Below are 14073 nucleotides of genomic sequence, written 5' to 3'. Positions count from 1 at the left end.
TTCTAACCTTATTTAAATTGTGAAAAATAATATGAAGTTTTTTAAAACGAAGTGCAAAGTGTGCCTAAAAGGTGCACCCGGATACCAGAGGGTTAATTATGCTTTTTTTTTTTTTTTTTTTTTTTTACTTTAGTTCCTGAAGAGTCACTAACTGTGTCATTTACTGAATTACTGTGTTACATGAATAAGCTGTTACAGAAAAGTCATAAATTAATGCATACAAAAGATAAAATATGACCCTTCAGTGTTTACAGAGGTTTTCCTGGTCTTTCAGTCATCTGACAATAATGTGTCCTGTACCTTTAAATATCTTCCCGCGCTGGCTTCAAAGCGGAAGTACGTCAGAAAAGGTATGAATACTTGGCGCGGAATTGGAAACTCAGAGCAGTGTTTCTGGGCAGCAGCAGAGGGAGGACCAACCTCTGGAAAAGCACCGGATTTCACCTTCTTTTTCTTTTTTTTCTCCTCCACGGTTTGTAAGTATTGAACTCTGACATTAGCTTTTAACGCTATCTTCCAGAAGCTAACCTTTACTAACCAGTGTTATTGGTTTTATTTCTGTTTTTAAGCCATTTTCTTTGGATCCAGTTAACATGGAGGAGGCCAACAAGTTAATTGCCCTGGGTAAGAAACACCTGCAGGAGGAGGAGGAGGTGATGAAGGCGGTGGATGTCCTCCAGGAGGCCTGTAGCATGCTGTGAGTCAAACAAAGACCCCTCCTGTTCTGTCATTTTCACTCAAATCACTGACAGGAAGCAAACACAAGCAGTTTAGAGCTTTCCTCATCTGTGTGTGCAGCTTTTGGCTTCAGCTGTTCCTCTTCTCAGCTGACTTGTGTTAATTGGTTCAATTAACTTCTCTTGCCTCTTTAAAAACCACCATTGTTTGTCACATTTATTATGAAGACTTATTGTCCCATGTCACTTTCATGTTTCAGTTATTTGTACAAGTATGGTTATGCTGTAAATTTGTATTCCAAAATAAAATAAAGGTCAAACCAGTAGCTGAAGGGGAAAAAAAATCACCAATAGTTTCTTCATGGGTGGACTAAAAATGAACATACTACACTTTTAATTTAAAAATGAACATACTACACTTTTAATTTAAAAATGAACATACTACACTTTTAATTTAAAAATGAACATACTACACTTTTAATTTAAAAATGAACATACTACACTTTTAATTTAACACTTAAACGCTTCTTGATGAGATGTTTATTTGTGTATAAAAGAAAATTCCCCTCTTTATTTATTTTTCCCCAGAGCTAAACAGTTTGGTGAAAAAGCAGATGAGTGTGGACAGGCTTACTACTGGTACGCTGTAGCGCTGTTGGAACAGGAACGGTAAGTGCAGTAAAATAAGATTTTTACTTTTTTTTTTTTTTTTCTCCTGATTAAAACTGAAATCACCATGATGCAGGTGAGTCTACAGGCTCACCATGACCAGTATGAGGGTCTCATTAATCCTGACAAAGGATTAATTCTAATTATTTCACTGACTGTAACTGAGGACTGAACAGAACCACAACTGGTGAATCACAGCTCACTTGTCTTTAATTCTAAAGTTTCTTTAACCTCCTAAAACCCAGGAAATGTCAGCAAAGTATCAGCTTTTTTTTTTTTCGTTTTTGTTAAATAAGTGCCTATATTGAAAATATCATGATGCAACAGTTGTTTTTTTTTTTCAGATGCAGTCTTTAAAATTTTTATAGAATGTCCTTTGTGGTGGACAGTTTTTTTTTTGTTTTGTTTTTTTTTTTAATAAAGTTGTGAAACTCTTTGTCCAAATGTGGACAGAAAACCCATAGCCGGGTCTGAGGAGGTTAAATGTCTTAATGTGAGCCACTTGGATTCAGATTGGGTTAAAAAGACAATTTACAAAAACTGAAATCTACAGATACAGAAGGATGAACACAAATTTTATGACTGAAAAATAAATGATGGCAGGAAACGGTACTGGAAACGTCTACCAGTTACTAATGTGTCAAATTTGCAATGCAGACTAGATTTACCCATAAAATTCTGTGTTGACTCAAAGCAAACTTGCTCTGACCAGAAAAGTTTTTGTCCTCCACCAGCACAAACGTCTAACTTTACATTTCACGTCTTCAAAATGTCTGAGCATTCAGTGGGAAACCAGTGGCACTGGATGCTGGAACATGTAGTTGTTGTTTTTTTTTTAAAGCTCTTACAGAAATGCAGCACAATTGCAAGTCATCAATGCCGGTGCGTCTCTTAAATTGTTATGAATTTTTTTTTAAATATTGCATTTCAGTGAAAATGCCTCTACTCCCACTTTCCTTTCACATTTCATCAAATGGAGTAAAATAAAAATCAGTGTGATGACTTAAGTCTGTTTCTGCCAAACTTCATTCATTCCTGGACTGAAATGATGTCCTTGATCGGTTATTTGTTCAGTCTGAAATAACCTATGAAATGCTGGAACACAAGCTGAAGAATGGCTTTTTTTTTCTGAACTTTGGTAGGTTTAAGACTTTATTTCCCTGTTGGAAAAGGCAGCAAAATACTTAAAAAAAAAAAAAAAGACATATGCTACATTTAGACTGGTGTTAAAATGAGCACAAAAACTAGCTTTGAGCCTCATTCCTCCCATAAATGTCCTGACTCTCTTATGGTTGTGGCTCCTGAACTGTCACACATCCAGACCCTCATCAGCTTTTCCTTGACTTTCTACCTGTGATTCAACACAATGATCACTCTTCTTTAGGAAATATGGAGATTTATTTTGTATAAGGTTTATCAGTGTATAATGCATTAGCCTTATAAACAGAGCTGCAATGATTACTTGATCAATCATTTTTTAAGTCTTGCATCAATCTCTAACTATAATTAAGCGGGTTGAGTAGTTTTATAATGTCAAATCTGATAATCCCTGGCTTCTTTACTCTTTTGTAAACAGATTATTTCATTTGTGGACCAAATAAAGTATCTGAAGAAATTTTGAAATGCTGTTAAACATTTAATGCCTTTTTTTTTTTTGACTGCAACAATCTGAGAATAATTCAGTTGCGGTCCTAATCATACAGCAGATTGTCTAGGTAACATTTAACTGGTTGTTTTTAGGATGGAGAACCGTGTCCTGGGTAACGCTCTGGCTGGAATCTGTGTTGAAGTGGATGAGGAGAAAAGTGAAGACTCCATTGTAGAAGGCACAGAAAAACTTGATGGTGAAAAAAAAAAAATCCATTTAATTCTGAGCTTGGTTTTGTTATAAAATATTAACCAGAAGGACAGTTTACACACCTTGTCTAAACTTTCACCTTAATCTTAGAAGAGACCATGGATGAGCTGAGAGCCCAGGTGTACGACGCCATGGCAGAGCGAGAAGGCGAAACTTCAGCACAGAAGAAAGATGACGCCACAGCCGAGAAGGATGAGGACAAAGATGACAACGCAGCAGAAAAGAAAGACGAAGACTCGACAGCAGAGAAGGATCGGGAAAAGGCTGAAGGCAACCAGAGCGACACTGCAGAGAATGATGAACAGAAAACTGTAAAAGAGGAAGATAAAGACAAGGTTAGTGATGGAACAGAACCAAACGGTGAAGAAAAGGAGGAAACGAAGAAAGAGGCAGAAGAACTGGAAGAGGAGTCGAAGGAGGCAGAAGGTGACTTTTCCTTCCCTGTTATTTGAGCTACAGCCTGATTATAATTGGCACTTTATGGTTGTGATGCTGACTTTGTCTCAATGCGGTTTGTTTGTTTTTTTTTGTCAGATGGCGAGGAGGAAGATGAAATGGAGGTTGAGGAAGAGGGCGGTGAAGGGGCAGGGGGTAACGCTGAAGGTCAAGATGGAGAGGACACTGCTGGGAAGGTAGTTGACATTCAGCTCAGCTCGGCCTCAGCTGAAACGGCGTTTGCTGGAGGTAATGAGGTGACTGTTTTTCAGGAGAGTGACGACGAGGTGGAGAATCTGCAGCTGGCCTGGGAGATGTTGGAACTCGCTAAAATCATCTACAAAAGGTGAGGTGGTTCAGTGAGGCTCAACGTACATCAAACTTCTTCTGAAAATAAGTTTTTGTAGCATTGAGATTCCTGTCACCTGAATCACCGTGTGGGGGGGTCATGTAATACTGTCTGAGTATCCTGAATCAGTCTTGACGTCCTCTCAAAATCAAGCTTCATTAAGTTTTTAGCCCCGAGTCTGTTAACCTATAAATCAGGGGTCTCAAACGTGCGGCCCACCAAAGGTTCCAATCCGGCCCCTGGGATGAATTTACAAAGTGCAAAAAATTCCAGTCAAGGCTGTTAAATTCATTTTAGTTCAGGTTCCACATACAGACCAATATTATCTAGTCAAATAATAATGGCATAAAAACCTACGAAAACTAATGACTTCATATTTTCTTCTCGGTTTGTGAAAAAAATTACACTAAGTCTATAAATAATGACAACTTCAAATTTTTCTTAGTGCAAAAAATAACATTAAATTATTAAATAGTTACATTTACAAACTGTAGTGAAATAATAAAATGTGAATAATCTGAATAAATGAACAACCTGTAATGTCTAAAGAGAATTAAGCACAATTTTAACAATTTTCTGCCAGTTACTCAGTGTTTAGTGTCTCTGTGGCAGATATTTCAGGGCAAAAATATCAGACAAGCCACTCCAGGACCCACAAAAACTGAAGTCAAGGTCGTCATCCAGACTGATGGACGAACAGTGTCTTTGTAGATCCGATCCATAATGCACTTGTAGAAATGATAAGTTGAGGCAGAATATTGTTAAAATAGTACTTATTTTTCCAAAGAAATTTCAGTTTTTTTTTCAGGTTTTTTGCATCTTTTTTGTTTGGATAGTTTATAAAAGTATTTTCATAATTTAATGTTTTGGGTTTTTTTTGCACTGAAACAAAGAGAATAATTTGGAGTTGTCATTATTTATAGATATAATTATTTTACTGGTCCGGCCCACTGGAGCTCAAATCGGGCTGAATGTGGCCCCTGAAAGAAAAGCGTTTGAGAGCCCTGCTATAGATGCTCTTTCTGCACTAAAAAGTTGTCAAACATTAGGCGATGGCAGCCCTTGAATCATTTAACAGATTCCACTTCATGCTCTGTAGAGAAGTGATGGGGATGGTACAGACTGAACAGTTTACTCACATGTCTCTTTATTGTAGCTTTAGCGCCCCCTCCAGGCAGGACTGTCACTTAAAGACTTGTATTTACAGAATATCTGGTCTTGGAGTTAAGTCCAAACATCAAATGTGACAAACTCTGAATTTTATCGACTAAATCCTCAAATCTAAGCTTCATCTTCACTCAACAGGAATGTATTAAAGCAACTTAAATCTAAGGAACGCATTTGCAGCAAATAACTTGGATTGTCAAGAACAGAAACTTTTATCAGTGCAGCAGCTAATTTGCTATCCTTTTGGTCTGAAAGTTGTCAAAAATTTCAAAGAAAAAAAACTTAAAGCTTTCAGTGACTACATCAAGCTAATGAACATCTACTAGTCTGCATTCTTTCCAGAATTGAACATTTACAAACATTTCAAATTCACTTTACATCCATATGGAATGTCATATTCTGACATAGATGTGAGCTATATAGAGTTCTGGTTTTGTGAATTCTCTGGGCATACTGTATAGAGTGCATCTATTTATGTTGTGACACATGATGGTGTACTTTAATTGGCCATGTTAACAAGTTATTCTGAATACAGACTTTTTCCAAATTATGGAATGGACTCATCTTTAACTTTTTTCCTCTCTTTAAGGAAAGACACAAAGGAGGATCAGTTGATGCTGTCCCAGATTCACCTGAAATTGGGTGAAGTTTCTGCTGAATCAGGTGCACTATATTAACAAGCTAGTAAATGTTGTGAAATTAACTTACATACTCATGATGGTACTAAGCACCAATTTGGCTGAATTAATCAAACAGTGGTTAAATACACTTGAGTTTCCCAGCTCATCTTTGACTATTGTGATTTATTTCGCTCAAGATTTAACTTAAGCAGCTACTTTAAAGGATAAATTGATTAAAGTTGTTGCAACAGAGCTAAATGTAATCTTTTTTTAATATAAGCTAAACTGGGGTTGAACTCTAATCAGTCTTGAAGTTTGTAGCAAAAGCTGAAGTGAAACTGTTTGTCTACAGTTCAAACAATTTACCAGTAGGTGTAGTAGAGTTTTAAAAAAAACCAACAGACCTAACATTCATGATATGCACGTCTGTGTAATTTAACTGAAAGGGGCATGTTCTAAATAATAGCAGTGTGGAGTACAATTAGTGAAGTCATTTATTCTGTGAAAAATCAGTGAATTGGGTCTTTTTTTTTTTTTTTTTTTTAAGGATGAAGCAGCACATGTATGTACATTTCTCTGAAAACCTGATTAAAAATGGGTCATTCCAGACATTGTTCAGAAGAATGTACTTTGATTAAAATGTTGATTGGAGAGGGGAAAACTTATAAATTAGTGCAGAAAATGATAGGCTGCTCAGTTAAAATTCTCGATTTTTAAAATGGAAACCAAAACCACAGATGTGGAGGAAAATTGAAGACTACCATTGGAATGGATAAAATGGACAAACTGGCAAACATGCAGCCAAGGATCAGATCCAGGGAGACTATTTATTTGTTTATTAATTAGGGACAGTGCATATTAATGAACATCTACAACAACTGCAGCTGTAAATATGACAGATTGTAGCAGCAGTGCTAATTTCAATCTGTAGTCCTTAGGCAGGTGACAGGAAAGACAGCTGACAAAAAGGCAAAACATCATAAAAAGACAGCAGACAAAAAGGTCTGAAGACTGAAGTTACCTGTGCGTACTGACAATTAGAAGATGCCTGTGTGGCACTAATCTAGCAGTAAGAAGCCCCCACAAAGTCCCACTCTTACAAAAGACATGTGCTGAAGAGCATGCAGTTTTCCAAAGCACACGTCAACTGACCTAAAGAGAAATGGAGAAACATTTTGTGGACTGAAAGGAAGATTGTTCTGTCCAAGGACTGCAGAGCTTTTGAGTGACCCCAAACACTGAATTTAAGCCACAGTAAACTGTGATATCAGTGGTGCAAGCATCATGATATGGAGACGTTTCTTACTATGGTGTTGGAAATGTTGTCATATTCATCCTGGGCTGGAATACCCGTTCACAGGTGTCAGAAGTTGGACACAGATGTGAAGCAGTTCTCAGAAACAGTTGTTATAAAACTAATCCTAGTTTAGTGATTCACAGGAATGCTGAATCCTAAAAATTTTCAGTTTAGAAATATTTGAGTTTGTAAAGAAAAATGCAAACAGCTTATTTTTTTTTGAACAGCCCAATATTGATTTTTCTTCAGTAAAGTAATAAAAAAATTTCTTGTGATTTAGAATTTAATGTGCTGTGTTCCTAATGCAAGGAAATAAAAAATATCTGGATTTTGAGCTTTACTCATGTTTTTAAAACACACTGCTACTTTGAAATCAACTGTAGATGTGAAATGCCCGTTTTCTCTTTTTTTTTTTTTTTTTTGTTTTTAAAAAGGAAACTGCAAAGATGCAAAGGAGGATTTCAATGAGTGTCTGAACCTGCAATTGAAGCACCTGGAACCCGACAGCCGCCTGCTGGCTGAGACCTACTACAACTTGGGTCTGCTCTACACCAACATCAGTCTGCACGAAGATGCCGCAGAGTCATTGAGCCGCTCCATCGCCATCATAAACACCAGGCTTGGTAAATGACAGCAGCGGTTTCACATGAGACTACGACGTCTGACTGTTTCATACTAACATCATCTTTGTCTCCAGAAAACCTGCAGAAACTGATCGATAATGCTGCAGGTCCAGAGGATCTGCCCGACGAGAGGCAGGAGATGGCGAACCTGCAGTCTCTGCTGCCGGACATAAAGACAAAAGAGGCGGAAGCCATTCACAACGCAAAGATGGCCAAGATGGCACAAGAGCCACGCGTGAGTGGGCAGAGGATGGGTTCTGCACTGAAGTAGAATGCTAGACTTAAAAAAAAGCCTGAGTTCAGATCATGCTTTCACATAGGATTCTTGTTCTAGAGCAGGAATGTCAAACTCATGTTAGTTCAGTTCCATGTTCAGCTAAACTTGATCTGCAGTGGGCCGAACCAGTAAAATAACATAATATATAAATAGAGTCAACTCCAAACTTTTCTGTTTTTACAGGGGAAAAAAATTAAACAATGAAAATGTTTACATCTACAAACTGTCCTTTCAATGTGAACTACTTGAACAAACTGAAAGAATAAGTGTAATTTTAACAATATTGATGCTTCAGTTTATCATTTCCACATGTTCATTATAACGTACAGATCACAGTGGATTTACAAACATTTAATATCAGGCAAAATGTTGTTAAAATTACACTTATTTTTCTTAAGACATTTCAGGTTCTTCACATTTTTTCAGATTATCCATATTTTTTGTGAAGTTGTACTTCGTTTTAGTGTAAATGCATGAAAATATTTACATTTACAAAGAGAAAAATTGGCAGTTGTGAGTATTTATAGATTATGATAGTATTTTACTGGTCTGACCCACTGGAGATTGAATTGGTCTGCATGTGGAACCTGAACTAAAATGATTAATTTCTTAATATCTATTTTTGCATTTCACAAATTCATCCTAAGGGCCAGACTGGAACCTTTGGTGGGCCAGATTTGGCCCCCGGGCCACATGTTTGACACCTGTGTTCTAGAGTCTCAGAACCTTGGTGGTCTGAATCAGTCCATGTCAACATCAGTCTAAGTGGAACAGTGCAACTCTGCATGCCTCTGATTTATGCTTCTACTTGCCTCTTGGCTTCACACCTTCTGGCATGGTTCATGCAGAACAACAAACTTTTTTTTGTTCTAGCAGAGTACCAATGTTTCAGGTTCTAGTGTGAACTCACTGGTTCAGGAACTGTCAGAGCCCTGCCAGTGTGACAGTACTAGGAGTAGCAGGGAAAGGACATGCATTATTGAGCTGTTTCCTCTTCAAGGTGACTTCATTAATACCCGTAGGTAGATTTGTTCTGCAGTCTATACTCATTGTCTGATGGCTTTAGTTTCCAGATGTCATCTTTGGGTTTTTATGGTAGATTACAAGTCATCAAATAAAAATGTGATTTTGCAGCCACTTGTAAATACTATTGTCTCGTATAAAATGTCCCACTACATAAACGCATTCGTCAGAGGGTGAGTTCAGGGAGCAGCTACTTGAACTACAGCACAGTCTGGAAAACCTTAATTCAAGAACTCTTTCCTTGTTAGGATGAAGGTTCCTCTTCCTCGGCTGGTCCCGCTACACAGAACAGAGAATCAACATCAATGGTAAATTTGAATATTTGGTGTACGAACTGTTTATACAGGATAAAATGAGTATTCAGCCTGTGCTGTGAGGGATGTTTTCACTCTAACAGCAGTTAAATGAATGATTCTACCCTGACTGAAACGATGCAGGGTTTAGTCTTGGGGCGGCTGTGGCTCAGGTGGTAGAGCGGGTTGTCCAGTAACTGAAGGGTTGGCGGTTCAAAACCCACTCTGTCCTAGTCAGTCTGTTGTGTCCTTGGGCAAGACACTTCACCTGCCTCCAGTGTCACCCACACTTGGTGGTGGGAGGGGGCCATAGGCGCAAATTGGCAGCCATGCTTCTGTCAGTCTGCCCCAGGACAGCTGTGGATACAAATGTAGTTTACACCAGCAGAGTGTGAATGTGAGAGCGAATGAATAATGGGTCAGTAATGTAAAGCGCTTTGGATGTCTAGAAAAGCGCTATATAAATCCAATCCATTATAGTCTTAAGGCCTTAATTATCCTTAATGTGTATTAATCCTTAAATTAGACACTCAAAAGCCTTTAAAGTTCCAGACATGATAAATGACTTTGCTAGATCTGCTTTGGACATCTTTACAAAATTTATCACATTTGTAATTGGTGACTTTTCTCTTAATGGAGGGAATGAGTAGAACCTCTGACACTCATTCATGGGTGAGAACTCGAATGTCAGTAGCAGAAACATTAATCATAGACCAATAGAAATATAACATCAGCTGGACTGAAACATGGTCTAGTTTAAGATGAAGCCATAAATGTGTCTTCATCAAACGTGCAGATACTGTATAGTCTGAGTTCAGTAGAAAAGTGTACTTCAATTTCCCTGCTTGTCCAAGAAGATCACTACTGTCCAAAAGTCTGAAGTTTAGATCATTCTGTGGCACTGTACTGCACAAGGCTGTTAAAGTTTAACAGGTTTGGAGAAATCTGACCTTAATTTTATGTTTTCAATCTGTTACCAAACATGACACAATATGCATCTTTAAACTTTCCACACTTCATGTAATGTCAGTTTCAATATTCATCATTATGTACTCTTGGTTTCATCGTACAGGTAAATGGTTCGTCAGCTGATGAAAATCCCTCTGAGACCCAGGCCACAGACATCTCCCACCTGGTCCGAAAGAAGGTGAGGTCAAATGAATCTGAAGTTCTGTTCTGTGATTGTATTAAAATGCAGAGCTAATGGTTACCTGTGAATTTCAGAGGAAACCAGAGAGTCCAAAGCAGTGTGTGGGCAAAAAGGCGAAACAGGATGAAACCCACGAAGACGAGGAGCCTCACACCAGCGGGACGCAGGGACAGAGCAGCGGAACCCAGGGACAGAACCAGACCCAAAGCAGCGACGCCCAAAGCAACGGGCCCGAGGGACAAAGCGGCGACACCCAGAACAGTGGGACTCAGGGACAGGGTAGCGGGACCCAAAACGACGATACTCAGGGACAGGGTAGTGGGACCCAAAGCAACGGGACTGAGGGACAGAACAGTGGGACCGAAAACAGTGAGACCCAGAGCGGCGGGGCCTGCAACGAGACCCAGGGACAGAGCAGCGGAACCACCCACGAACAGAGTAACGGACCCCTCAGCGGACCTCACGGGCAGAGCAACGGAACTCACGGACAGGGCAACGGACCCCTCAATGAACCTCAAGGGCAGAGCAACGGAACTCAAAACCAGAGCAACGGACCCCATAACGGAGCTCACGGACAGAGCAGCAGCGTGGAGGGGTAAGGCGTAGTGTTTAAAGTCTTAGAATTGGCACCAAGCTACGGAAAAGTCCCATAAATCTTTCTGTTAAATGAGGCAGCGACGTGTCTGTGCTTTTATGGATCATGTACAATGTTTCCTCAAACTTCTCTCCTCTTCCAGGGAGGGAAACTGATTCCCAGTTAAACTTCACCAGAAGGATTCACCCATCTGCCTATTAAGTTTTTGCACTTTACAGTTTGTAAATGTTCATCCTTGTTCACATGTTTAATCTAAATAAAGATCTATTTGATAAAGCTTTGTATGAAAAGGTTGTCAGTTCTGTATCTGGTCATTATCATAGGTGTGGTGGACCGAACTGTTCTCCCATTCAGGGGTGTCGATCATTTTCTTTGAGGGGCCACATACAGCCTGATGTGGTTGGATTGCTAAATAACCTATAGACAACTCGATCTGTGTTTCAGTGCAAAAAGTTAAATTAATGTCAACATTCACAAACGCTTCACAAAAAATGAATAACCAGAAATTCAAGGAAGCTCACTTAATGTTATGCCTCAGCTTATTTACACTTACAACTTGCAGATCAGTGGGTCTGTAAGGGTGTTTAGTAACAGGCATAACATTAAAAACTAGAAAAGCACTCGGAGAGCGCAGACCTCTGCCAAGGCAGATCAGTGCCCCGATTACCACCAAAATTTAGTCATTTGTTCCTTGTGCCAGTATCAACATTTCCTGAAATTTTCATCCAAATCCATCCACAACTTTGAGTTACCTTGCACACAGATAAACCAACGCTGGCAAAAACAGAACCTCCTCAGCGGCGGTAAAATTGGAACAAAAATGAGTTTGATGCCCTTGACTGTTAAAACTTCAGTGTAATTTTTGGACTTTGCCAATCCCCCCCCCCAGGCCACACATGGACCATATGTCTGACATCCCTGGAGTGGTTTGATGCATGTTAAATGGTCCTGTTTGAGATTCCTTAACCTTTAAAAATCTGCAGCTCAAACCACAGGCTGAAGCAGAAATAAAGTCCCACTGTTCATTCAGTCTGATTTCCTGGTAAATCTGAGGGTTTTGGGCATCATAACTGGAAAAGTGTGAGGATATTGAGGCCACTTCTCTTAAGTTAACACTATGAAGCTGATGGAATTACCCACAATTCATTGTTATGACACTCAAACTTGGGGTTATGGGAAAGCCTGAAGCGCTGAAGAAACAGGATGTGCTGGAATGCTCAAATTTACTATGAAACACCACTTCAGCATGGATTTAAGACCGACACTTTTTACAAAAATAGGACCAATGGCCCTGTAGCTTACCGGCCAAATTCAAAGCTTTGGGAAATGTATCCAGACGGCATTTATTATCACCCAGTTCTGTGTATTTATTCTATTACAGAAATAGCCCATGTTTTGGTCATATTCCAATCAGATCTGTAAAAAATTTAAATTCCAACTTGATATCATTGATACTGATTTATTGGATCAATCCACTTCCTATCTGTTATAATGGGAAAATTTTTCAAAGTTGCACCAAATCCAGAATCAGATCCGGATCGAAATAATTTCAATCCCTTGTGTTGACATCATCATTCAGAAGCTGTATACCAAGTTTGAAGTCAATCGGAATCGTAGTTTCGAAGAAGACGATTGAAATTTTTGTAACGGACAACAGACGACGACGACAGATGCCGCATGACGACAATAGCTTACGGCCAGTCGGCTGGTAAGCTAAAAACTAGTAAACTGCTCAGTTAATTTAGATGTTCTAAACTCCCATTTTTTGGATATAAGTGCAGTTACTTTTCATTTTGCTGGTGTAATTTGAGCTATAGCCTATGTTTGTCTTTTCATGATGGGATTGTCATTTTTCCATCCCTGATTTGTTTTGCATGCTGTGAAGTTCTGTTCCATTCCCTCTGGATCATTTCAAACTGTTAGACACTACACGGCCCAGGTGACCTCCGTCCATGAGGGTTTAGTGATCAGGGCTGCTCAGAAGAGTTGTATTGCATGACAGTTGAACTGACCAGTGACATAAAGCCCCCCAAAGGCTGATTTATACTGTATGTTAAAGGAGTGTTTATCTTTTTTTTAAAAATAGAATTATGTATTTTAAAACATTTCCCTGTGGTCTCCATAAACTGTAAATGCTATGCTTGGGTCTGAATTCTTCATTCATTCAACTCCACAGGTCCATCTCCATGAGTAATGACACCAGAGAGGTCATTTTGAGCGCTGGCCCTTTAAATGCAAATGAGCCACTTCAGGCCCCGCCCCCTCCAGAGTTGTTGGCTGTGCTGCTCTGTCCAGTTCAACCAATAACTGAACATTTTCGGTAACTGGCTAGAAGTTTGGACCTATTTTCAGTATGGACTACAACCGCTGCCACTGATAAACAATTATGTCGTACTCAGAGAAATGTTCGTCGGAAGTCTTGACCTTATATGTGCAAATGTTGTGACGTAACAAATGAAGCCTGAATTAAAACGGGTCGTAGTCCTGGCCTGGAAGGCATTACATCATTATCAGGCTTCTGCAGAGCTTGATGATGAGCTGATCATTAATTGAACCAGGTGTGGTGGAAGAGGGAAATATCTAAAACCTGGAGGATACCACCCCTCGAGGACCGGAGTTTGACACCTGTGGGTTAACTGGATCTCAAATTTTACCTGTAAAATATCTGAACTGTTAAAAATCTCCTAGAAAGTCCACACTTACTGTTGCAGTGAGTGTTTTTAGTAGAGACACAACCATGTTTTTCATCTGAAAAAATCTTAATTTACCAGAATTCAAAGCTAAACTGTCATATTTAACCCTCTGGTATCCCATCCAGCAAGGCCCTTACTGAGCACCAGTGGTGGAGAATCCCAGCTCCATAAAGTAAAAGTCCTGCCATGTACCGGTATTGGTTCTACCTGTTCACTTAACACAGGTGATTCCACTGATTATCCCACCTACCTGGATGAGGAGTTGTGCTCATCGAAATGGGCTGGTTCAGTGAATGGTTGGAACAAATACAAGGCAGGACTTTTACTTTATGGAGCTGGGATTCTCC

At 39.3% G+C, this 14073-nt stretch overlaps 1 protein-coding gene across 1 annotated transcript; it reads left to right on the top strand.

Moving 5' to 3' along the window:
• The first annotated feature begins 576 nt into the window (after nt 1-576).
• LOC115437702 (histone-binding protein N1/N2-like) lies at nt 577-11219 on the top strand. The gene is made up of 13 exons (XM_030161013.1): nt 577-697; nt 1266-1346; nt 3087-3190; nt 3295-3630; nt 3739-3836; nt 3912-3985; nt 5745-5818; nt 7507-7695; nt 7770-7930; nt 9244-9303; nt 10361-10435; nt 10513-11033; nt 11176-11219. The coding sequence occupies exons 1-13, from the start codon at nt 594-596 to the stop codon at nt 11186-11188; spliced, it is 1890 nt and encodes a 629-aa protein (XP_030016873.1). The 5' UTR covers nt 577-593; the 3' UTR covers nt 11189-11219.
• Nucleotides 11220-14073: the final 2854 nt, after the last annotated feature.

The sequence above is a fragment of the Sphaeramia orbicularis genome, chromosome 17 (genome assembly GCF_902148855.1).
Source record: "Sphaeramia orbicularis chromosome 17, fSphaOr1.1, whole genome shotgun sequence".
NCBI lineage: Eukaryota > Metazoa > Chordata > Actinopteri > Kurtiformes > Apogonidae > Sphaeramia > Sphaeramia orbicularis.
This window is presented reverse-complemented; position numbering and strand designations above follow the sequence as displayed.

Excerpts from the sequence above, each read along its gene's own strand:
- LOC115437702 (XM_030161013.1), top strand. The coding sequence starts at position 594 with ATGGAGGAGGCCAACAAGTTAATTGCCCTGGGTAAGAAACACCTGCAG. Across the intron at positions 5,819-7,506 it reads TGAAGTTTCTGCTGAATCAG|GAAACTGCAAAGATGCAAAG; the intron begins GTGCACTATATT and ends GTTTTTAAAAAG. Across the intron at positions 7,696-7,769 it reads CATCATAAACACCAGGCTTG|AAAACCTGCAGAAACTGATC; the intron begins GTAAATGACAGC and ends CTTTGTCTCCAG.